The 24,860-nt window shown below is 39.7% G+C and overlaps 1 protein-coding gene across 1 annotated transcript; it reads left to right on the forward strand.

The window, feature by feature from the left end:
- On the forward strand, positions 1-23,552 carry LOC145217639 (uncharacterized). Its single transcript, XM_080084940.1, has 15 exons — positions 1-253; positions 1,760-1,879; positions 3,347-3,478; positions 8,281-8,391; positions 11,247-11,369; positions 12,209-12,325; positions 13,146-13,256; positions 16,842-16,961; positions 17,279-17,404; positions 17,637-17,747; positions 21,636-21,755; positions 22,213-22,255; positions 22,410-22,575; positions 22,742-23,092; positions 23,304-23,552. The coding sequence occupies exons 1-14, from the start codon at positions 91-93 to the stop codon at positions 22,901-22,903; spliced, it is 1,725 nt and encodes a 574-aa protein (XP_079941066.1). The 5' UTR covers positions 1-90; the 3' UTR covers positions 22,904-23,092; positions 23,304-23,552.
- The last annotated feature ends 1,308 nt before the right edge of the window (positions 23,553-24,860 follow it).

The raw sequence follows: 24,860 nt of genomic DNA on the forward strand, positions 1-24,860 counted from the left end.
TACCCTAAAAAGTACGTGTTTAGATAGTGATAAGGAACTACTGCTGTTGCTGATAAGCTGTGGTGTGTTATTTCACCTTACCTATTTTTCATGGATAAAAAAAGTCGCACTAATGTTCTTTCGTTCCCCCTTATTGCAGGAGGCTGCACAGCTGATGAATTTGCATGCGCATCTGGAGCCTGTATTCCTCTTGCCAGGGTTTGCGACCGACGGCAGGATTGCGCTGCTGGTGACGACGAAACGGATTGTCCAAGTAAAAAATAGATTAGTATCGGTTACGCTCATTAACTGTCAAATGCGGACTTGTTACTGCTTCAAACCCGAAGAGTTTTTCTAGTTAATTAGCGCACGTCATATGTAGTCATCTGAAATTGCTCCTGTCGTATTTTGACCACACCTGCAAGTGTAAAGTTTCAATTTTTATTCTAAAAGCAGAGAGTCATTTTGTTTTGGATTCCCCTGCATAAATTTATGTTACACGTATTTTCAGTCCCCTGTAAACCTACCGTTGTCTGTTGTTACCATCTTTATTAAATAATGAAACCAGAACTAAAAATGCGACAGATAAACCAGATCTGTCTTCCACAAGAAACCGACCACAACTAGACTACCACTGCCACGTTACATTCGCAGCTCACAACAATTAAACACTGGGGGCGCCATAGTGTACATATAACGTAATATTTGTTTGTCATATATTCCGCTTGATAAGCTTAATAGTGCCTGATTGCACTCGCACATTTGTTATAGAAGGCAAACCACTAATTGTTTTTCACAACCAACCCGAAGATTTCAAATACAAAGTACACTGTCCATAATTGTAAACAGGCCCCGAACATGAAAGAACAAGACCGAAAATTGTCTTGAACACTAAGTTTAAACTTGCCTTGAAAACTAAGGTAAAAAATAAATAGACAGGGAAAGATCTGACATGATGTTAAATGCGCCTAAAAAGCTGAAATTAATTTCTAAATGATACACAGATTAGCTACATAGTCTGACGCTCAGTCGTAACTGTATATGACGTCATAATCTATATTGTGACGCTTGTTTTTTCGCATTGTTTGCACACAATAAGCGTGCAAAAAGTCTGACGCGAATGGATACTAAGCTGAAAATACTCCTTCCAGTCTCACAAAATCTGTTTAGAAGAGGTTGAAATTCAAAAAAGTTGATTTACATCACGGTCGCCAGTACGTATATTTTAATAAACATGATCACGGTCGCATAAACTCGTTTCTGCGGCCACATGGCCATACGGCTGCAGGTTGTGCACCCATGCTGTAAATCGATTAAGCCGGGTAATTTAGCGGTACATGGTGTTCAATAAACAACGAAAAGAACAATGTGCATACACTTATTATATATAGCGCCTTTGGTTACACAACACTTTGCGCAGAGTTGTAAGAAGTCCCGAAATTCGTACTCAAAACTATAAGCTCGAGGCCCCAACCCGATTTTTTTTCAAGAAGCTACGAAATTTTGATTAACAGGCCTGTGATACAGAAGGCATACAGAATGGACAATAATATACGATGGCTTCAAACAAGGCTTTTCGTTGGGCTATGCAATGGGTTAAGCCAAACAACTATGTGCTTAGCTGGGATACAAATATTAACAAAGATTACCGACGCAGAATGTGAAATCAGGCCCGAATTAACCCCGTTTGTTAACAAAACCTAAGCCCTAACCAGTCCGACTTACAACTCTGCTTTAGTACTTTCGTATTTAGTTCTGATGTTGTCCGCATTCTGTGTAGTTACTGAGGGGTGCAGATTTCATCAGTTCCAGTGTATGCCCTCGATGGAATGTCGTTGGAACAGGCAGTTGTGCGAAGCAAATGTTTGCCCAGCAGGTGACGAACAACCGGTCTGCGATGGTAAGATGTTTCAATTTATTCTCTGATCATCCACTAGAACAAGGGCCGGTACCTCGTGGCACGCGTGGTGTTTTTTCATGGCACGCCAACCGATTTGCCGATATTGAAAGACTAATTTAACCAGTTGCACTGATTTTTTTTATCATTGCATTGCCTAAAAAATCAGCCTACTTGCACAAAACACTCTGCTTTCTGCTTACTATTAGGATCACCAAGCACAAGCCACTATTACCCAGAAAAATAGTAACGCGCGAAGCCATTGCCATGTGGAAATAACAAGTAAATCAGCACGCCCTGCTAAAAAAGGTTGCCGATACCTGCACGAGACAATGTGTGTGTGCAAAATGATTGGTTACAATTTTAGGCGCCAGGTTAATTGGGAAAACCTATTGACACTATACTTTAAGGCGGTCGCACATTTTGCTAAATTCCGATAAACGAAATATCTCTAAAAATGCTGGAGGTTAGTGCTTTTTTGGATGGGGTTAGTTGTTATCATTCAATATGCAATAAAACTAACTATACTTTTTAAAACTTTCTAACCCTATCCTTCTTTGGCTGCTAAATAAATAATTGTGCTCTTTACTCCACCTATCGAAATTTAGCAACATGGGTCTGCCGTAAGGAATGGTGTTAGGTGGAGCTATTATTACAGAAACTCACACCACAAAATGTTTGCTAAATATCGATTGAGGGCGTAAAGAACGCAGTTATTTAAATTAAAAGCGAGACTGCATTTGAAATATTTCCGTTGTGCTATCTACCGGAAATTAGCAGGCCTGTAACGTGAGTACCTATGTTGGTAGCTCTACCATTGTGTTAGTAGCTCCGCCGGTTTATTACTACTGCGCATTAGAAGAGATTTTCTAACGGTTGTATTTGAAATATACAGGATCACTTGGATCGCTTGATGCATTATTATCAACGCTTCTCGCATATGTTAAAACATTACTTGTAACACTCTTATATTACATGGTACATCTATATGTACCAACCAAATAAAGGGTGCATCACGTGATATTAAGGTGCACTAAGCCAGTGGTCGGCAACCGCCGGTCCGCGGCCCGGCACCGGTCCGCGAGAAGTTCGTTACCGGGCCGTATAATTTTTCAGGGTTAATGCTATAAAACATTTTGCCCATATATCCCGGGGATAATGAACTAATTTAAGCGTTTTTATTGCCAAAATTTGTAGTTTCTGAAAGACCGGTCCGCGATAAAATTTTAGTTTCAAAAACGGGCCGCAGTGCAAAAAAGGTTGCCGACCCCTGCACTAAGCGATCCAAGCGATCCTGTACATGCGCACCGCTCGTTAACTGTACCCACACATAAACGAACACTTACAACTTACAATCAGCGCATGTGACGTCCCACTTGCCCCAAAACAATCACTGTATACTCTATAACCTAATTATCCAATGAGGTTAAAATAGCGAAATCATTGGGTAAAAATGGAATTGTGCTTCAGGTCAATGCGAGGCTGATGAGTTCATGTGCGATTCCGGGGCCTGTATTCCGAACCATCACCGCTGTGACGGTTTTCATGACTGTGCAAGCAACAACGATGAAAGTGGTTGTGATCCCAGTGAAATACCACTTGGTAAGTTTCTGTAATCGGTTAAAGTCATGGTCTTCTCAAACTGGGACCCGCGGTCCCTTAAGGGTCCGCCAAGCAATTTCTGAGAGACCGCGAGGACCAAAACGTATTTTTGGAATCTTATGCAATATCAGATCTCGCAATTGCATAAGCAAACATTTGTCTGATAAATGAGTCTACCGTGACAACCAGATACAAAAAGTAAAAATTAAAGAGGTCCGGACACTTTTGTCAGTAATGCAAACGTAACATGTCTAAACCAATTTTATGTCGAAAACATTTTATCTAGTTTTGCAGGATTACTTCGTCTGGCAATCAATTCAGTTTATTACACAAATTGCGCGCAGTCAGCAATTTTGCAGAAACGCCTATGCTTCGTTGCGCCCCGTATCGGAAATTCCCAAACCTGGCTACTGTGAGTTCTTACGTTAGTAGCTCTACCACAAAATAACGGACATAAGCCATGGACACATCTATTATGACGTCATAGCGATAATACCAGCACACAAGCACTACACAAAATGTCTCGAATTAAATCTACATTAATCGGTCACATTTTACGTGACAATGCCTGGTAATCACTTAAACCAGTTATTGGCTTGAGTACACATCAATACAAGTTAAACACAAATTATATAAAAGAAATTTAAACATACCAAGCGTTGTTTAACCAGGGGTGTTTAAGCTAGCGGCTAGAGCAGTGGTTCCCAACCGGGCTGCCGCGGCACACTGGGATGGCAATTGCAGCTCTCAATGGTGCCGCAAGATATTGATATACTTTATGTAACTTTAACCCGTCCAGTGCGGAATTTATTTATTTCTAACCGACTTTCAGTGGGTATTAAGTTTTTTGTCTCGCAGTTATTCCCGGCTCCTATCTGGAGAGTCGCTTAGTGAGAAAGTCGCTGGCGGTAATTAGACAATATGCGGTAAGCCTTTGTTTTCTCGCCCAAGAAAAACAGCGTGAAAGATATTTCGACTCTTTGCTGTTCTTTCCATAAAAAAGTTTGAAACGCAATATTGCCAGATTTCATGATTTTATGTTGCGAAAGTTACACCAACGACAAAATGAAAAAAAATGTTTTTTTGAAGTTTCGTTTTCTAACTTCCTTTTTTTAAGCTTGAGTGGTTACCATACAGTTACTAGAAAACTATTTTAGGGCTTTGTTGGTACATTGAGGCAATCTTTGTTTACAGTTTTGACTGTACTCATTCTGTGTTATTTCATACTGTTATATGAAATGCAAAAACCTCATAAAATTGATCCAGGTTTGCCAGGATGCCGAAACCATGTAAAACTATTTTTGTCCAGAAAATGATTTCTGAAGGATGAAACTATACATTTGCTTTGTTAACTTAGACTTCAAATAAAATATAATTTCAGATTTAGGAATTATATTTAGTTTGGTCCGCGATAACTAAGGCACTGGTTCAAAATCCCCCCTATGACAGTGGTTCTCAAAGTATGGGTCGCGACCCAAACGTGGGTCGCGCAGGGTCAAAAAATGGGTCGCGCTATGGTGGTTCAATTCTACCCAAACGAATTTACTTAATGTAGTAATAATAAAGTCCACTCACTCGACCACGTTGTACAGTAAAATGAACTAATCATTGCAAAATACTGACAATAGCCTTCCAATTGTACTGTTACGCACATGACGATTGTTACGTCACAGCACGGGGAATAAAAGTTTATCATGCGAAACTGAACGTGGAGATGTAACAGTTACCGTTTAAGGATGAGTAAGTATTCGTACAAGGAACCTTTTTTAGATTTGGGATTCACTTCTATGGTGCTGCAAAGCCACAATATGTGTTGTGTTATGTAGTATTGTTGAATCGAACTCGTTAAACCTGCAGCCATTTTGACATGGGCAGACCCAGTGCGGCCACGACGTGGCCTCGAAATTGTTACATTTTTTGATATTTGAGGCTTGGGTCGTGAGATGTTCATAATGCTCAGATTTGGGTCGCGGTCAAAAAAGTTTGAGAACCACTGCCCTATGAGATTGTTATTTGCATAAAAGTTCTTCCTTTTGAGCAGATGTGTCACCCAGCAACACGAAATTTTCATTAAATAGTTTAAAATCTAATTTAATTACTACTACAGCACGCACGGTCCATTTCGCGCAATTCTTCTAACCCAGTGGTTCCCAAACTTTTTCATATTTTTTTCAAAACGGTCCCTTTGCCATTATTTCGAGGGCTCGCGGTCCTTAAGCCTTAATGTGTATTTCATAAAAACGAAAGTTGATTGCAGGATTTTAGCCTTGCGCATAACAATCATTCAAAGACAGCATGTGACATCACAAACAGGACAAAAACATTACGATTGTGCGCGAACAATTGCATTTTTGATAGTTGTCATTCAATAAAGGCCATTGTTTAGCGATGGAGACAGTCGATTCTCAATTCTACTTTGATTTTAAACTTATTTAGTGGAACAAACTGACGCCAAATAAGATTATAGAGTTATTTCAACCGCTTCGCGGTCCCCCCAAAATTGCCTCACGGACCCCTAAGGGACCGCGGACCCCAGTTTGGGAACCGCTGTTCTAACCCATCGGCGAAAAAATTGTTACATCACGGACAAAATAATATTACGATTATGCGCAAACAATTTCCTTCGTTTGTTGAAAAGAATGGGACATTACTCGGTAGAGGAGAATCCTGTACATTCAACATCAAATTATATTAGAATTACCTAATTAAATGATGCTAAAAAGCAGTTTGGGAAGCGGTAGTAGGATGTTGTATTCACCTTACGTAGTCTTAATATTGTGTCCCCTGTGACATATTAAATACCCAACCTTGGCCTCGAGATCACAAAAAGTACAAACAATCGCCAGTAAACACAACGTATTCAAACGCCAGCATGTTTAAGCTGATGCGCCTATTGTCCGCGGTGTTTGTTTGCAAGACGAATAAAATGTGCTTGAGGGTTTAATCATAAAAACCGCTTTGACACTTTCAGTTCGCCCCTGCGATTACGCAAACAAGTGTTCAGTGCGAGCTTTTGCTAATTGTTTCAATTATTGAACATAATTGCATGGTCCCTGTCTGCAAGGCCTCAACGGCATCAATAAAAATATTTTTTATCATGTTTTTTTGCTGTTAACTACAACAGCGACTTCTGTACAACAAATACTTTAAACCAGGGGTGTGCAACCTTTGTCAATATGGGACCAAATACAATTACCATGGTTAGATTGCGGGTCGCACCTTTATATAACACAAGGTGGTTTTACTTGTTGCATACTAAATATGCTTAACTACAAGTAAAATTCGCATTTGATTCTAGTTGCATACTGTCATGTCGCAGAAAAACTAGGCGCAATTAATCTGCTCAAAAATATATAATAATTGGACTCGTTTGCCAGTACATTTGAAATCCAAACGCCCTGTGAGCCGGACAACCTTTAAGCAATGGGTCGCAGGTTGCACACGGCTGCTTTAAACCTTTGTTAGACCATGCGGCCGGCCCGAATCCGAATCGTTTTTGAGAAGCCCGTCAAGGCACAAAACTTTGATTGACAAGCTTATAATAAAGCCATTGTACGTCTTTACACGCTGGCTTAGACAATGGGTTAAAGAAGACGTTTTAGGACTGTTTGGCATTAGGTTTAGTACAGCAACTAGCTACTTAGCTAAGTAATTTATAATTAATAAATTAATAACACAGAATGTAAAGTCAGGCCCGAATTAAGTCCGTTTTCATGAAAAAACGTCCAAACCCGGTCCGAAGAGCCCAGCCCGTCTTACAACTCTGACATGTGTAGTTTCGTCTCGACGGAAATCAACGCGTATTTTTTCCAAAAGCTTTTGACGGAGATATGCCTCAATTGGCACTATATTCAAAGTTAGACCTTCTAACACCATAACTCACGTCAGCCGCACATTCAGCTAATTTTCGTTAAGTGGAGGATCTGAATCATTTATTTAGTGCTGGGGTGTGCAACATTTTTTGTCGGTGGGCCATATAACCAGTTTTGGAGCACAAGCGAGGGTCATACATTTTTTTCATGAACACAATCATTTTGAAATTTTTCGAAAGCATCACATTTTTAACATACAGCGCTTCGCCGCAACACTGGGCTTCGTAACAAAATACTTGTTTACTAGACAAAGGGAACTATTTCGTCACATTCGGTAACGTACTTGCAAACTGCTGCGTATTCCACCGGTTGTTAAACGCTGGTTTAGCTTATACTTATTACGTTTAGTATAGCAACTTGGGAGATTCACTAAAAACTCGCAGAAATTTTTGCTGAATTCTCAAAAGAATTGCATTATTTTTCTGAATCAGTGTGTTGGTGAGAGCGGGTCGGATCGTGGCCCGCGGGCCGCCTGTTGCACACCACAGATATAGTTGCCAAAGAAGGGTAAGGTTGGGAAGCAAGTCTTTAAAAATCTTACATTAGGAACTAAATTTTAGAGTTTCAGTTTCATTGAATTTTTAATGATGATACCTAACCCCAACCCTCTTAGCCCTAACCGTCAGCATATTTTGAGATTCACCGTTTTTAATAGGGATCTGTGCTCTTTGCGCCACCAATCGAAAATAGCTAAATGCGGCGCTAACATGGGTTATGGTATTAGTAGCTTTACCTTTAAATATAGTGCGAAATCAGTCAAAAGCGCTGAAAATGAGCTCTACCACTGTAGCTCTACCACTTCATGCATATAACATGCTTGACTATTGTCGGGAAACTTTTAATATTTTATGGCTAAGAGTCATGGATGCAAGAAACGCAGTGGTTGATAGAACAAAGCAACTTTACGATTATTTTGTCTTTGTCTTTCAGATGTGGACAATTGCCCTCCTCATCAGTTCGACTGTGCTGGGGCATGCAATCTAATGTATTTTGCTTGTTCTTTGAATTCATGTTATCTAAACATCGCCACCGATTGCTCCGGTAAGAAATTAATTTAACAAATATTATTTAAACACATAAAAAGTTAAGATGGACATAAATTCAATACTGGAATCAGCCCTGAAGCGTCTATGCTAGTAGTTCTTTACGTGGGCGCCAGCGACCCGCTGGGGACGTTTGTCATCATTGAAGAGCTCTGGAGAATAATTGGGACATTGGGGGTCGCTGCTAGAGGATAGAGCAGTTAAAACTAACCAAAACAACTGACCCGGCAGGAACTTGGCCGAACGGTCTGGCGCGCCTGACCCATATACAGACATAAAAAAAAACTGATCGGGATTCGTCCCCGGGAGAGTCCTGGGTTCGAACCTCGTGAAGAAAAAAAAAAAAAAAAAACTGACCCACATACAGACATAAAAAACCTGATCGGTATTCGTCCCCGGGTGCTTCCTGGGTTCGAATCCCGTGAAAAAACAAAACAAAAAACAACAACAACAAAGTAAAATATCACTTGCAGCGACCAGTTAAAGTAAATTTAAAGTAAATTAAAGTAAAAAGTATTCACTGTATTGGGTACTTCTTTTTACTACGTGTTTGTAGAAGATAAGGCACAATGCATTTTTTGTAAATCACAATGCATAATTTGTCGGGGCTTGTCTGCGCTTTAAATGGAAAATTGACAGGAAGTGATTTAGTTGTGCCTGGTATGTTGTGGTGTATTATTCTTTCAATGCCCAGTGGGTACCACGTTAAAAGCAATGGGCACTGTTTACAGTTACTGGTATCATATTGAATTAACCATTATCATATATCATATTTTACAATAGTGTGGTGCGAGATTGTCCAACAATCGCTCGAATGTCCCTGTTTTTTTTCCACTTCGAAACCACATAATTTTGTTATTCTGACTGTTTCTGCCAACAGTGCGACCAAACTTTTTTTTGCTATTCATGAAGCTCGTGACACAGTTCTTCAATCAAGCAACACAGCTCGTTTTTTGTGTGGCAGACCATCGATCGGGGCATACTCACAGTTAAATTATAGTAAAGTCATCTCAACCAGATCAGACCGTCACAATACATTCCCACATACAGCAAGACAGAAATTTAAACGCTTTAGGGCTGATCCCAGTAGTAAATTCATGTCATCTTATTTAATTTCTGTCTAAACTGCCGACCCTCTACTACGAAACTGACATTTGCAGCATGCGAGAACGAGACAGGCTCGAGACTCGTGTCTCAGTTGATAGAGCGCGAGTCCTGGAATAAACCATGTGGGTTCGAATCCCATAACAGGCTAGTTTTTTTAAGTCTGTGCCTTGCGATATGTGGGAATATTCGATGGCCACATGATTCGGTATTACGTCGTTGATTGGCGTACTATGATTTGCATATAACAGTGCCGTGATCGTTGGTCTGCACAGACGTTTCAGGGCTAATCCCAGTTTTATTCATATTCACCTTAACTGACTGATGGTCGAGTAATGATCTCTAAAGGCAAATTTGACATGTGCAGCATTCGAGACAGACAACAGTTCTTGTGGTTCGACTTTCGTCGCGCTTCCCTCTGAGCCTGCGTAGCTTTGTTGTTAAAGCGCAAGTCCACGAAATAACATGGATTCAGTTTCGAATCCCACAGAGGGCTAGTTTGTGCCTTGCCATATGTATGAGTGCTTTGTGACCGGATTATTTGTCATTGCGCCTTTGATATAGGACTGGAGGACCAATGGACATTTGAAAAACTTATTTTGCTAGGCCTGAAAATTGAAATACGAACCCGAATCGTTATGTTTTTGTGAATCCCGTTTAGGCCCGAAGATTTGATTGACAGGCCTATAAATTGAAGCCTCAGGAAAAACCAAGACAACAAACACAATCGACGATTAGTCGTAAAACAGAGTGTTTAAAAGTTTTTTGACATTGGGCCAGGTCCAGCAACTGGCTACTCACCGAGTTAAATTTATTCATATAAATTATGACACAGAGTGTAAAGTCAGGCCCGATTTAAACCCTTTTTTGTATAAACCCCAAACGTGGTCCAAAATGCTCGACCTGGGCTCGAACCCGAACCGACTTACAATTATGTGCTGTTTTTCGTTTAACTGCCCCCATTTAATTTGCCATAAAGTGAGTTACTTCGTAAACAATGTCACATACATCAGAGTGACGTTTGGGTTTCCCATTTAGAAATGTCAAAACAAGATGTTTTAATAATGTCTTATAATGTGTATTTCATAATGACCTCGACTTTTTTTCCATTTTAAGAACCGGTGTGTTGTAACAACACGCCAATTTTGAAGCCGTATACAACGCACGACACACTCAGCCGTGTTGTCAAGTGGTGTGTTGTTTGGAGGTGTGTTGTTGAACGACACGCCTGCCGTGTTGTTTGAAGCTTCAGTTTCGCGACACACCTGGTGTGTTGTTTGAACACACTCATACAACACGCGTGTTGCGTGTTGTTTAGAGCTACAAAGCATAACACACCAAATGCCGTGTTGTTTTTTATTGCAAACAGTAAAGTGCCAACGAAATAGCGCATATATCGAAGAAACAGAACATAACGTTTAACAGAACAAATAAAACAAAGTTATGGCATGATTATTAACGATGAGGGTATACACTGGTGGAAAATACACGCAAATACAAAAGTTCAACTGTATGCCACATGTTGTATAAGTATAATGTACTTAACATGGTATGTTACATATGCACAGTCATAGCCTGTTTATGTCACTACAATAAAAATTTGAAACCACAAGAAAACCTGTTCATTTCATTCTTTTAGACCAGGGGTCACCAAATTTTTTTCACTGCGGGCCGGATAAGTTTAATTATGATTGGCGCGGGCCGCATACTATGTGTTGTAGAAATTAATGTTATGTTCGAACATCACAGGAGGTTGTGGCCCCGGAGAGCATGAATGTCGATCTGGTTACTGTCTCGCACCGCAATATGTTTGTGATGGATTTCATGACTGCGCCGACTTTGACGACGACGAAGCCAATTGTGCCCCCCCAGGTTCGTTAAACTAAAAGCTAAACTCACAAGCCACAAGGCTGAATAACCAAATTAAACAGTCTCTATCCTTCTAAACTAAACTGTAAGTAGAAACTATGATTGTAAGGCGGATATGTTTAGGATGGAAAAATGTGTGGTGCTTTGGATACATCAGTTGATCAGTAGGCTCAACGTCTAGTGCTTTGTATTTCTAGACGGTCAAGTACATTCCTCAGGCTTGTGACTTAATATTTGTGTCTCCTTCAAATGCGATTTTCGAGTCGAATATCCGTCTTTATACTAGCAAGACTAAGGGATTCGACCAGAACGCTTTTAAATGCATGTAGTCACTGTATACTTGTACTAAGGTAATTTGGTAATTGAAATTGTGCATAGTCCAACTTTTTAGCGCAAAATGGTGGATTTTAGATCGAGACTATTTACTAGTTTTTTTTTAGTTTTTTAATTCCATTGTTGTCATGTTTTTCGTGAGTTCGCAACCACCTCACGAGGAAGGAACGTTCTTTTTAACTTTATCATTTTTTACCATTTAACATTTTAGTCCGCCAACGGTGAAATTGGGGCAAAAATCATCCTATCATTAAAAAAGTTGAAAAACACTGTTATCCAAATTCCATCCTTTTTCTCATCTTCTTGGGGTAAACTGCTGAAAACTTGATTAGTTTTCATTAGGTCTGGTTTGGATATTGGCAGAAGCCGAATGATTAAAATAGGCGACTATAAAAAATAATTATCGTTTTGCTATTACCTTTGTTAAACAATATAAATGCAAAAATTCTGGTTTGGACGTTGGCAGAAGCAGAACGATTAAAAAATAACTTATCTATTTTGGTTCACAGTAATTGAAAGAGTCTGCCCTCTCGACATGTTTCAATGCGGAGACGAGACTTGTTTACCACAATTTTTGAGATGTGACGGAACAGCGATATGTGATAATGACGAACTTGATTGTGACGGTAAACTAAAAATGATTTTTTATTGTTGGCGTATTCTCCGAGTAGAAGTTTTGGTGTACAGTAAACCTCGACTTAACCAGATTCGGTTAACCCTTATCATCGTATAATTCGGACTTTTCTGTTTATATCGCGTCCGAATTAACCGAGGTTTACTGTACGTTATTACCTAATAGATGTTGCAATTTTCCTATGTATTTCTTTTAACTATGGATTGCAATTAAGTTGAATAATTTTAGCTATTAATAGTTCAAGACAACGGATGCAACAAAACAGAATTTGCTTAAGATCGATTTCTAATAGCCAAAATAGTCTGTGTTTTGCTTCTGAAATTTTATCGCACCGCTATTTTTTTTTACATTAAGTACGTTTCCTGGCGTCTCGAAAACGCAGCAATTTGCCTTGTTAGTATGACTAAATGAACATTCATTCCTACTTTCTATACATCAGTTTTGTTTTAAATAAGAAATTACTTTAAAAACACGCTGCAATCCTGGCGTTATTGCTTCAAATCTTTTACATTTTGTTGCATGAAAGTTGAGGTGCGTAAAATTATACACAACAGATTATTAAACCCGGCGATAGGGAAGAATTAACTTACTCTTGGTTCTACTGTCGGTGGCTTTACCACTGAGCCTGGGTAGATCGGTTGGTAGAGCGCGAGTCCCGAAATTACTCCTGTCGTGGGTTCGAATCCCACCGCAGGCTGGGTTTTTCTAGCTTGTGCCTAGCCATATGGGAATGCGTGGGAGACCAGCTTGAAACGGTATGACGCCTTTAGTATACCTGTCGTACTATAATTTACGTCTGCTCTTTTATGCAGGAATCTGCACAGCTGATGAATTCCAATGCCTATCTGGAGCTTGTATTCCTCTCGGCATGGAATGTAACAGAAGGAAGGACTGTACTGACGTAGATGATGAAACATGTGAAAGTAATAGACAAATTAGACTAGTTTCCCAGTCAGAAAAATTATCTCCCGCCATCCATGACTTTTCCCCCGAAATGGAAACCCAGGGAAAAAGTAGCATGAAAAGTTGATACTGAGCCAATGATATCAGGAACCCAGGCCCCACGAGAGGGAGGTGCAGCCGGTGCGCCGCACCGGGGCCCATGAAAGTCTAGGGGGCCCATAATTATTAAGTTGAAGATTACAGAGTGATGAAATGTGTACTTTTAAAATTATTTAGAAACTGAAAAAAGTTGATGCTGATCGCCGAATGTGGAGTTTGATTTGTTTGTAGTGCAACTCTATGCAACAAGTTTTATTATTGTTACGCTGGTGCATGCGCGAATTTTAGCGAGATCTCTTATTGATGTTTCTACTTTATTGTGCCACAGTTGTGTCCGTTGTTTGGTAAGAATTATGCACATTTGCGCTGACTACATAGAGCTGGTGAGTTTTCTGGACGTAGCATTTGTTACACGTATTTGATTTGGTCACAGCTTTGGTAGAAAGCGAGGTACTTTATTGGACCATATTTGTTAACGTACATAAACGATAAAGCGACAGTCATGTGTGTGTGTGTGTGTGTGAAGACGTTTACTTTGCTCTCTGCCTTCGACCCTTCGTATTAACATTTTTAATTGGTCTGTACGTACCTGTGAAAATTACCGTCAAAGCAGTTATTATTTTAAACAAATTAGCAGTAATGGGGTCTCATGTCCGATTTAAGTCACATTTTTCGAAAGCTTGACTTGACTTGAGTCTTCTCAGCTGTGAAAAGTCTTGGCTTGACTCGGTATACCAACAAAAACAGGAAATCTTTTACCAGATAACCTGTTCAGTTGGCTTTAACCAAACAATAGCAGAACTTGTGATTTGTAGGTATTTTTGTTGGTATACCGAGTATATATATTTTTATATTTTTGTGGTCATTTCATCCGGCCCTCGACCATATTTTTTGGTTTGCGAAATCGTATTGGTAACTTTGTAACATTCAAAAATTAAACTACTCCCTACGAAAGTTTTCCTGTCGCGATATGTGGAATTGATATTACCTTGTTTCATAAGATTACAACGCCTATGATTGATTCAAAGCCAGTTTGTTACATCACAGACAAGACTACAAGTGCTGATTGTGCGCAAACAATTGCCTTCCTAGGTTACTTGTGACGTAATATACAAGCATTGCTCGTAAGATGAGACTAACTATATCAGCGGACGGCAACCACTGGCACGCGTGTCAAGGTTGGCACGCTAGGAGGTATTTTATGGCACGCCAACCGATTTGTGTGTTTATATTGAAGTAACAATTTAACCTGTTACACTGCTTGTTTATAGTTTTTATCATGCCATGGTCTTAAAATTCAGCCTTTGGCACGCGTCGCCTAAAAGGTTGCCGAACCTTGAACTATATACAGTTTAACAGTCGCATTACCAGATTTTGGGATTGTAGAAATACCATGTCTTGGCGCTGAAAAAAGTTTGTGGTGACCCCTGGTTTAAGCGAACACAGTACATGTCAAGACCAATATTTGCTTTTGAGCGTTTACTTTGTTGTACGAACGCTATAGTGCATGCAGTAAAAAGAATTTTAGGTTTTTAAAACTGTAAAGGTTTGACGTTATTGTCCAAGCTGTTTAATGAGTGCGGCTAGCTTGCTTTTGTTTGTTCTTTTGGCGAATAAACGTATTAAACGCTTGATCATCAGCACACAAATAGTGTTCAAAGGGGGGCCCAGAAATTGACTTGCACCAGCATATTTTTTTTTATCTCCAGGGCCCTGCAGGAACCTATATCTACCTAACTTGCCATGAAATTTGACGCCGGACCACAGATAAATCATGGATAAGAATTTTTGTATGGTTCATCTGCGGGCCTTTGCCAGCTTTTCTCCGTTTTTTCTTTGGGTCTTTTTCGGTTACCTGACAATTTTCACCATTTTAACTATGATCAGCTATAATTTACTGCGTTTTTATCCAACTGACCTCTCCAGCAAACACAATACATCAAATATGGTCTCTTTGCAATATATTTTTAGCGCATAACGTTTACATCATCGACAGTACTCACACTTCGACAAATAAAAGTTCGACGTACAAAATAAACAGCCCAGGAAACACCTAATAAACAGCATCTCCTAATTCACTTGATGACACTGCTGGATAATTTGCTTCCTTTCATCTCACCTACAGATACAGACAAAGAGTTAGATTACAATTGTGCAGGAAAAATAAGTAGGAGATTCTGGCTTGCTTATATTAAACTTACCATAACAATAATTGACTTTCATAATGTGAATCAGACTTTTTGCTGCCACGTATCGGTTTTGGCTTAAACTGAATCTAAATACTAATTCTCACTTGTCTTTTCTTCCAAATTGCTTGAATAGTTATATTTACTTTATGAATAATAAATATACACTTACTGGAGTAAAGCTGTTGTCACCAAGACCACTCACGGTGCATTCTTTTGCCAAATACTTCCTTACGAACAGTTCTACGAATTCTAGCTAGCAGTTGCTGTGCTATAAGCGTCCTCTGCAGAAGTTACAACAACCGCAAATGATTGTCTCGTAGCATTGCGACATTTTGATTTCTCAAATAGAACACGATGTGATTGGGCAACGTCACAATTGACATTGTCATTCGTTGTTTGAAAAATTAGAGGTTTGTAACTGATTGGCCAGAAGGTTTTGCATCACTAAGCCCCACGTTTTTGAACTTTCTTAAACCGTATTAGAAACCATGCGACAACCTCATTTTTCAGCACAAAACGATCACACTCGACTGAAACCCAAAAAACTGCTGCGAGTTATGCTCATGCACTGCAAACACATCTGTGACAATTTTCAAAGAAAGCATAATAAACGGTCGGGTTATTTGTGCTGATAATGATTATTAATGACAACCCCAAATTAATAAACTGTTACTGCCAGACACAATGTATAACTGACTATTGCTAGCAGTTTTATTATATACAATCGACGCTTTGACATCCTATACAACCCCAACTGTATAGGTTAAATATGTTAAACGGCAGAGCATTCGGCGATCTACCTGTCATATCTGGGGTTTATGTTTGTGTCATGTGTGGTTTTGGTATGTATGGCCCATACCACTGCACAAAACAGATTTATCTTTCACGTTGATTTGTGTTATACAAACATGGCAGAAGGTAGATGTCGTAAGGATACGTGGGGGAGATTTTTTGCTTGGCCGGAGAAAAACATAAGAAAATTTCTGACTGGGTTAGGGTGATCCGCTTGGATCATACCTTGATGATGTTTGTACAGGCCACTGTATACTATTTTCGAGTAAAAATGGCTTTCTGGCATTTTTAGGACTTTGAAAGACTTAAATTCAGTTATTTTGACGTACATTTTGTAAACAACATTAAATTCATATAAAAGCGATCTGAAACAAATGAATTTTTAAGTTGTTTGCGTTTAAGGCCGGACTAGATTATACGTTATGTGGTTCCGACAATAAAAAATTATCGTTAAAATCAAGTTTAGCATCGTGTCTTTCGAGTTTGTTTCTGGTCATTGCTTACACGTGCATTTATTGCTTGTAGATTCAGCGGGATGCAGATACCATTTTTTCCAGTGTTTTCCTTCGATGACATGCGTAATCAATGTGGACGCGTGTCAGTCCCCTTGCGAAGCGGGTGACGAACAGCCCAACTGCACACCAGGTACGATATTTTGTGATAGTAGTTTTCCGCTAGATGGCGCACACACATACTGTATCTTAATCTTCTCGGTATGGTTAATATTATTACCCAGTTTTTATTGGAATCATAAAATTTAATCACATGCTCGAAATCGTACAGATTATTGACGACTGAATACGCCTTTAATAGGCGTTTACCGTATAAACTAAATTTTCGTCTGTTATACCACTAAACTAATTGGGTGCGGGCAAAATAAGTTTTTGCAAATCCTGTTTTGGTTACAACTCAATCAGTATAAAGCAGCGAATAGAATCATTTGAATTGATATTGTGACGCAGGTCTATGCGCTGCCGACGAGTTTGAGTGCAATTCAGGATTCTGTATTCCGCAATTTTACGAATGTGATGGAACACTTGATTGTCCAAGTGGAAACGATGAAGAAGGATGCTCCGAAATACAACTTAGTAAGTTTCCTTTAAACTGGGGGTCACCAAAGTTTCAGAATAGAGGGCAACATTACAGACATTTTGCAGGATTTTCGGAATTCCCCACATGCATTATATGGCGGTATGGTCAAATGTATTAAACTGGTTAGGAAAACTACCATCAGCTTGCAATGTAGGCCATGTTTCAAGCCCTATGGTGAACTTTGCAGAAACAAACAACTTTTTTGATAATTTTTTCTTTATACTGCAGATGTGGACAACTGCCCTATACATAAATTTGATTGTGGTGGGACCTGCGTTGATATCCATTTCGGCTGCTCGTTGTCTGCATGTCATACCGACTTCGCTAGTGAATGCCTTGGTAAGAAACCACTAATAGTTAAGGAGCCCCTTTTTATGAACACAGTTTGATTTATTTATAGTTTATTTTTTTAGTATAGTTATAGGTGATATTGTTTTTGTCCGTATTTTTTCTTCTTTTTTTCTGTCTAACGCTGGATTGATCCACGCTTGTGGTTAAAAAGTGGTTCAAACTTATTTAAATTTACACACATGTTGGATACTTATCAAAGTTTGATCCTCCTGAAGTTTGCCCCCGAATGACTCAGCCGTTTACCCACAGGGCTCTAAAACGTGACAATTTGAGAACGGCTCTATATACTATAGTACAGTGGTTCTCAAAGTATGGGTCGCGACCCAAACATGAGTCGCGCAGGGCGAAAAGATGGGTCGCGTTATGGTCATTTAATTCTGCGAACTTCTTTCATTTCATTTTTTAGGTATTTTAAATTCTCCATCATGACTGAATTATTGCATCATAAGCATTTTAGGTGGCTTCATCTCAGTAACTGGAGTATTGCATCATAAGTTTCTAAGAGTTTTAATGGATAGCCAGCCACAGTACTACCATAGCCAAATACAGTCTCACTCGACCACGTTGTACAGTAAAATAAACCAATCATTACCACATACGGACAATAGCCTTCCAATTTTACTGTTACGCACATGGACAAGTTAATTATGTTTGTAACGTCACCAGACGGGTAATAATAAGACAAGTTAATTATGCTAAACTGAACTTGGAGATGTGAGAGTTAGCGTTCAAGGGCGACTATACTCGTACAAGGAAAAAAAATATTTTTTGTTGTTTGAGGCTTGGGTCGTGAGATGTTCATAAAACTTAGATTTGGGTCGCACTCAAAAAAGTTTGAGAACCACTGCTATAGTACATGATCCGGGAGTTTCATACTTTGTTGGTTGGTTCATTGTAGGGTTGCCATATTTTATGATACACAATCCCTGACAAAATTTATCTTGGTTGCGTTAACCCAGTTTTTCTCAGACATTTTCTTTTCTTTTTTCTAAACTTGCATTATTTTGAGGGCACGCGGTCAGTAAGCCTGAATGTGTATTTCGGAAAAACGAAAGTGGATTGAGGATTTTAGCCAGTTATGCAAAATTGCGCATAACAAAGATCCAAATCTGACACCACAGACAAGACAAAAAGTATTACAATTGTGCGCGAACAATTGCATTTTTGTTGGTTGTAATGCAATAAAGCCTATTGTTTAGCAATGGAGACGGTCGATTCTCACTTTCACTTTGATATAGAATTACTTCCACCTTTTCGCGGTCTCCGCAAAATGCCTAAAGGACCGCGGACCCCAGTTTGAGAACCGCTGCGTTAACCATTTTTGTGATCTAAACACTTGACCACCTGTTTAAATTTGAAATAAAATGCTACTGTAAAAACGTTTTTATTTCTCACGACATTCGACTTTTCGTTGTTAGTTAGTTCCTTGCATAATAGGTACACAGTTGAAGCAAATGAAATTTCCCACGTTCCTACGTAGCATCGAACGCTGTGTTTTCTTAAGACGCTGATTTTTATTTGTGTATTTGACGCGTATTGTCAGACAACTTGTAACAAACAGGTATTGCTACGCGCGCGCACACACTGCAAAACGAAACAGTAACCTTGTACGTTAACTTCCGCGCCGCCAGTTTACCTCTTTACGTTCCATGGTAGACGGAGTTGTAGCTAAATACTAGAAACGTTCTCCGTTGGTAGATTAATTTCATAGTATATATACATATATATATATATGTATATATATATTCTTAAATTCCTGACTTTTAAGTACATTTTAACATTTCTGGCTGACGCAGATTTAAACACTAAATTCCCTGACATTTTAGGGAAAATCCTGACGTATGGCAACCCTAGTTCAGTGTAAAGTAAGTTATTTAGTAACTTTTAGTTGGACTCACTCCCTTGTCTACCCCTTAAACCCCAAAACATTCGTTTTTATCTGTGACAGTCATTTAGGTCAGAGATACAAGCCCTAATGTGCTAAAATTGTGTACATTTTTTTATAGTTCGTGACTCCTGTTGTATCAGCCTATGGTATGTGTACACTTAGCAGTCAGTCAGATAAAAGTCCCCAGCGAGTAATTCACTGGTTCACAATTGGGGCGGTTTAATGCAAAGCGGGTGGTCTTTGCTTGACGCAACAGACAGACGTTTTACAAGGCAGTGTTTTCGGTGATTTTTGCGCACCAATGCTATGCCGTTTTATTAAGTTTTCACGAGCATTTTCAGTTTGGACGACGGTTTCACCCCCTAGACGTGATTTCAACTCGATAAACCTACTTCGGTTTTGTATATGTAAGGCATAACGTTATTGGTCAAGATAAAGGGTTAAAAAATAAGCTTAACATCTCCGAAAGCCGCGAATGATCATTAAATGGTTGTTGTAACCTTGGCCGCCGCATGACGAACGGTCACTGAAGGTCAACTTGATTTTAAATTAGCTGATCTCTGCATACTGGTGATTTAACGCGAATTAACAATTATTAGATTGGCCAAATTAAATTAAACTTACAACATTCAGACTATGGCCATTGTAACGTCATAGCAAGGGTAATACAGGTTACTGAAGTTAGTCGGCGAAATTGAACGTGGAGAAGGTGACGCAAAAAAATTGTCAAACGCAAATTGTGTAAAGATGCTGACGGTTAGGACTATTAGGGCTAGGGCTAGGGCTAGGGCTAGGGCTAGGGCTAGGGCTAGGGCTAGGGCTAGGGCTAGGGCTAGGGCTAGGGCTAGGGCTAGGGCTAGGGCTAGGGCTAGGGCTAGGGCTAGGGCTAGGGCTAGGGCTAGGGCTAGGGCTAGGGCTAGGGCTAGGGCTAGGGCTAGGGCTAGGGCTAGGGCTAGGGCTAGGGCTAGGGCTAGGGCTAGGGCTAGGGCTAGGGCTAGGGCTAGGGCTAGGGCTAGGGCTAGGGCTAGGGCTAGGGCTAGGGCTAGGGCTAGGGCTAGGGCTAGGGCTAGGGCTAGGGCTAGGGCTAGGGCTAGGGCTAGGGCTAGGGCTAGGGCTAGGGCTAGGGCTAGGGCTAGGGCTAGGGCTAGGGCTAGGGCTAGGGCTAGGGCTAGGGCTAGGGCTAGGGCTAGGGCTAGGGCTAGGGCTAGGGCTAGGGCTAGGGCTAGGGCTAGGGCTAGGGCTAGGGCTAGGGCTAGGGCTAGGGCTAGGGCTAGGGCTAGGGCTAGGGCTAGGGCTAGGGCTAGGGCTAGGGCTAGGGCTAGGGCTAGGGCTAGGGCTAGGGCTAGGGCTAGGGCTAGGGCTAGGGCTAGGGCTAGGGCTAGGGCTAGGGCTAGGGCTAGGGCTAGGGCTAGGGCTAGGGCTAGGGCTAGGGCTAGGGCTGGCTGACCGGTAGAACTAGAGCATAGGCGTTTATGGTGCTGATTCAGCAATTTGGGTTTATGGCACCATAAACGCCTATGCTCCGTTGCGCCACCTATCGAACAAATTTCAACCAGGGGTCAGCCAGATTGCAGTGTTAGTAGTTCTACCGCTAACACCATACCTCATGGCAGACCCACATTTTGCTGATGTTTACTAAGTGGCGCAAAGAGCTGAAATATTAGTTTGGCGGGTTGAAAAGTATGGTGAGTTTAATGAACTTTAAATGTTAAATGTTAAAACTTTAAAGAACTGACCCCGACCCTAACAGCACTAACCGTCAGCATTTTTAGAGATATAACGTTTTAAATATGAAAAGTGCTTTTTGCGTCACCTATCGAAAGTTAGCTAAATGTGGGTCTACCGTGAGGTGTGGTGAAAGTGGATTTTCACAGGCCTAATGTGATTACCTGTGTTAGTATACCTCTGCCGTGAAAACTCCACTTTTGCCGCCAACAAGCGAAATATGATTAACTTTTGTCATTGATTTTTGAACATTTGCATCGCAGGAGATTGTGGGCCTAACGAATATCAGTGCCGATCTGGTTATTGCCTCCCAGAACAATATCGATGTGACGGACATCATGATTGTGTCGACTTTGACGACGACGAAGCCAATTGTCCATTAGGTTCGTTTAAGTCCTTTTGTCCTGGTTTCAAAGCAACTTGTATGCTAACTGCTAAGCTACGATTTATGAAAACTATTAGGCCAGTCACGAAATAAGGCCTAGAGTAGTGGTAATTTTATCAATACGAAACAAACCTCAAATACCGTGCCAAACTGTTTTTATTCACGTGTAAGATTTCCCAGTTTTGTAAACAACTCCACTTAACACTAACGGGACTAAAATGGTGTCTAGCTGTTTATGATATTGCAATATTTTTGGCATAAAACAACCGCTTCAAAACTAATATTGTTACGTTGTTTTAACATTGAAAAAAAACACATAGAAAATAACGAAGAGACAAATTAACCTTTAAACGAACAGGTGTACATGATTTCAAATGTAATCAAATATTTATTAATCCTTTTATACCACATGAAGAATATTTAAGTGGTAAAATAAAATTGTGATGAATTTTTAGTGTCCGATTCTGTTGAGTGCAAGGAGCAAAATTTGACCATTACGTGAGTTTACAAAGTTTGAATTGATTTGATTTGTAGTAATACTAGAAAAAAACATAAAATATGTAAATGAGTTTAAGCTACTTAGCTTTCAAAGTAAGAATTGGTCTATTGAATTGCACTGATGCGAAACTTGTGAGCAATCCAAATTTTCTAGGGTAACTGCTGAAGAACAAATCACATTAGATTACGAAATGGGAGACACTCTTTACATCGCATTGGACAGAGAAACTCCTCTTACAAATCTCCATGACAACTGCAAGGTCACGGGGTCAGATCCGGTGTTCGTGTTTGACTTGGGCGAATGCGAAGGGCACTTTAAGGTATAAATTATGGCCAAATACTAAAATAATTAGGAAGAGGACTTAATAAAGTTATTGCTACCAAAACATGACTTTATTGTTAAATATCTAAAATTTGGTTTGGTTTAGATTCACCTAACTTTTTGTTTCCACTGTTGAAGTGTTTTTTTTTGTTAATTGTTTACAGAACGAAATTGGTGTGTTGTCGGTATCTTTCCTGATCTGGAGATATCTTGCGCCATCCTCTGCCGTGATCCAACGCGACCCTCAAAACAAGCTCAATGTGACCTGCTTATTTGACGCAGATCAACTTCTTTCTTCATCCAATGTTCAACCACAAGCTGGGTAAAAACAGTAGCAACAATCTGGACATATATCGTGCCACACACAGCACAACAGAGTTGTTAATCGGGCCGGGCATTTCGGTCCGGGTTCGGACAAGGCCTGGTTCGGTTTGGATTCGGACTTGCCAAACTACATTTTTGGGAAAGTTGAACTCAAAGATGTTTCTGCAGACAACGATCATTTTATTGTCCAGGTTGGATTCAAAATGTTTTTATTGCAAAAAAGATAATTTACTGTGTTTTTTGCAACAAAGTGATGAACAAAACATTTATGTCCAAGATTTTCTCAAAATCTAATCTGCATCATTTGGTTTCAATTTAGACTTTTGTAAATCTGTATGTATCCTTTAAGCACTGTATAATTCGTTCATGTTGTTAAACGCCCAAGCGTATTTTTCTGTACAGCTTCAAGATTGTTGGGCGACCCGCGTCGAAAACTCCAGTGGTTTGCCGAGTTACTCCATTGTACAAAGCGGGTTAGCTTCGCTTGTATAAAATTAGCCTTAAAGGGTTCTTATATTCAAAAAATACTATTTATATCAACAAAATCTTTACAGAAGGAATATGTAGATTAGATAAAAAGAACAAGTTCGATGATAGAAATTTGTATAAACAACAAGGTGGAAAAAGATAAATCAGTAAAATAAAGACTGTGCAGCATAACAGCGTTAAATCATTCGGTCGAAACCCTGGAAATTTGATAAATTTTATTTCTTGAGAATTATTCTCTTTAATGTATTTTTTTATCATTTTTAGGTGTGTTACTCCGGCCAGTGGAAGTGAAAGTGCCGATGCAAGGATGTTGATCAGAAATGATAAGTCGATATATGCAGCGTTCAAACTGATGGGTTTTGTGTGGACAAACTTCACCGACGCAGAGCAAATGATATACATCCACTGCGACGTGACCGTCTGTCAAAACTCAACTGGACAATGCACTGCACGGGTATATTTGACACATAAACTATTTAGCAACAAAGTGTTACTACACAGCAGAGTTGTAAACGAACCTGAAATTAGATCTCGAACATGTCCCGAACACGAAAGTACAAGCCCAAAACCCTGCCCGTACCCAAATGGTTTTTTAAAAGCCCGTTTAGGCCCGAAAGTTTGATTGACAGGCCTAGATATTAAAGCCTCAGGAATGACCGAGACGACAAACACAATAGACAATTGGTCTTGAACAATGCGTTTTAGGGCTGTTTGACATTAGGTCATGATCCATAAATATATTATATTTTTTTGTCAGTAAAACACAAGACTTATCACTAACACATATAATGTATGGAGCTGTAAATCCGTATGTTTATTTTAACTTGCGCAGATGTGTCCAGGAAAAAGGCGACGATCTACTGACAATGACAACAATGGACTTTACCAACGACTCTCTGCAGGGCCAGTGCAAATGCAGCAACGTTCTGGTTACGTTGTTATACAAGGTGACAACAAAATAATAACCAAATTACGTTTCAAAAAATGTGAAATCTTGCTAAAAAAAATTCCAAAAAATTCATATTTAGCAAAGCAAACAAATAAGGAAAATCAAACACCTTGACTGATTTATTGCGCAATGGTAATTCACTTTCAACACATCAGTGTTTTTGAGTAAATAAATGCGGTGGTCCGGAAGGTCGACGCGCATGAATAACAAAACGGCGAATTCAAATTTCAACCGAACTTCAAAATTTGCTGTTTTTAAAATTACCATGTTAAAATGGGAGTTCACCAATTTGATTTCTAGTTTTCGCCTATGAGAATTTCTTTTTTGCTAACCGGGATACCAATATTCGCCAGTATTTTTTGTTGATGTAGTGAAGTTAACATTATGTGACTAAGATACTGACAATCTGCATGTATTGCGCTTGTCGCAGACAAGCCTAAATTGTCAGCATAAAAATAAATGAGTAATTTTGAATCTTAAACAACACTACAAATCCACACGCCTTTATGCTTTGTTTCTGA

The sequence above is a fragment of the Phallusia mammillata genome, chromosome 3 (genome assembly GCF_965637545.1).
Source record: "Phallusia mammillata chromosome 3, kaPhaMamm4.hap1.1, whole genome shotgun sequence".
NCBI classification, from domain to species: Eukaryota; Metazoa; Chordata; class Ascidiacea; order Phlebobranchia; family Ascidiidae; genus Phallusia; species Phallusia mammillata.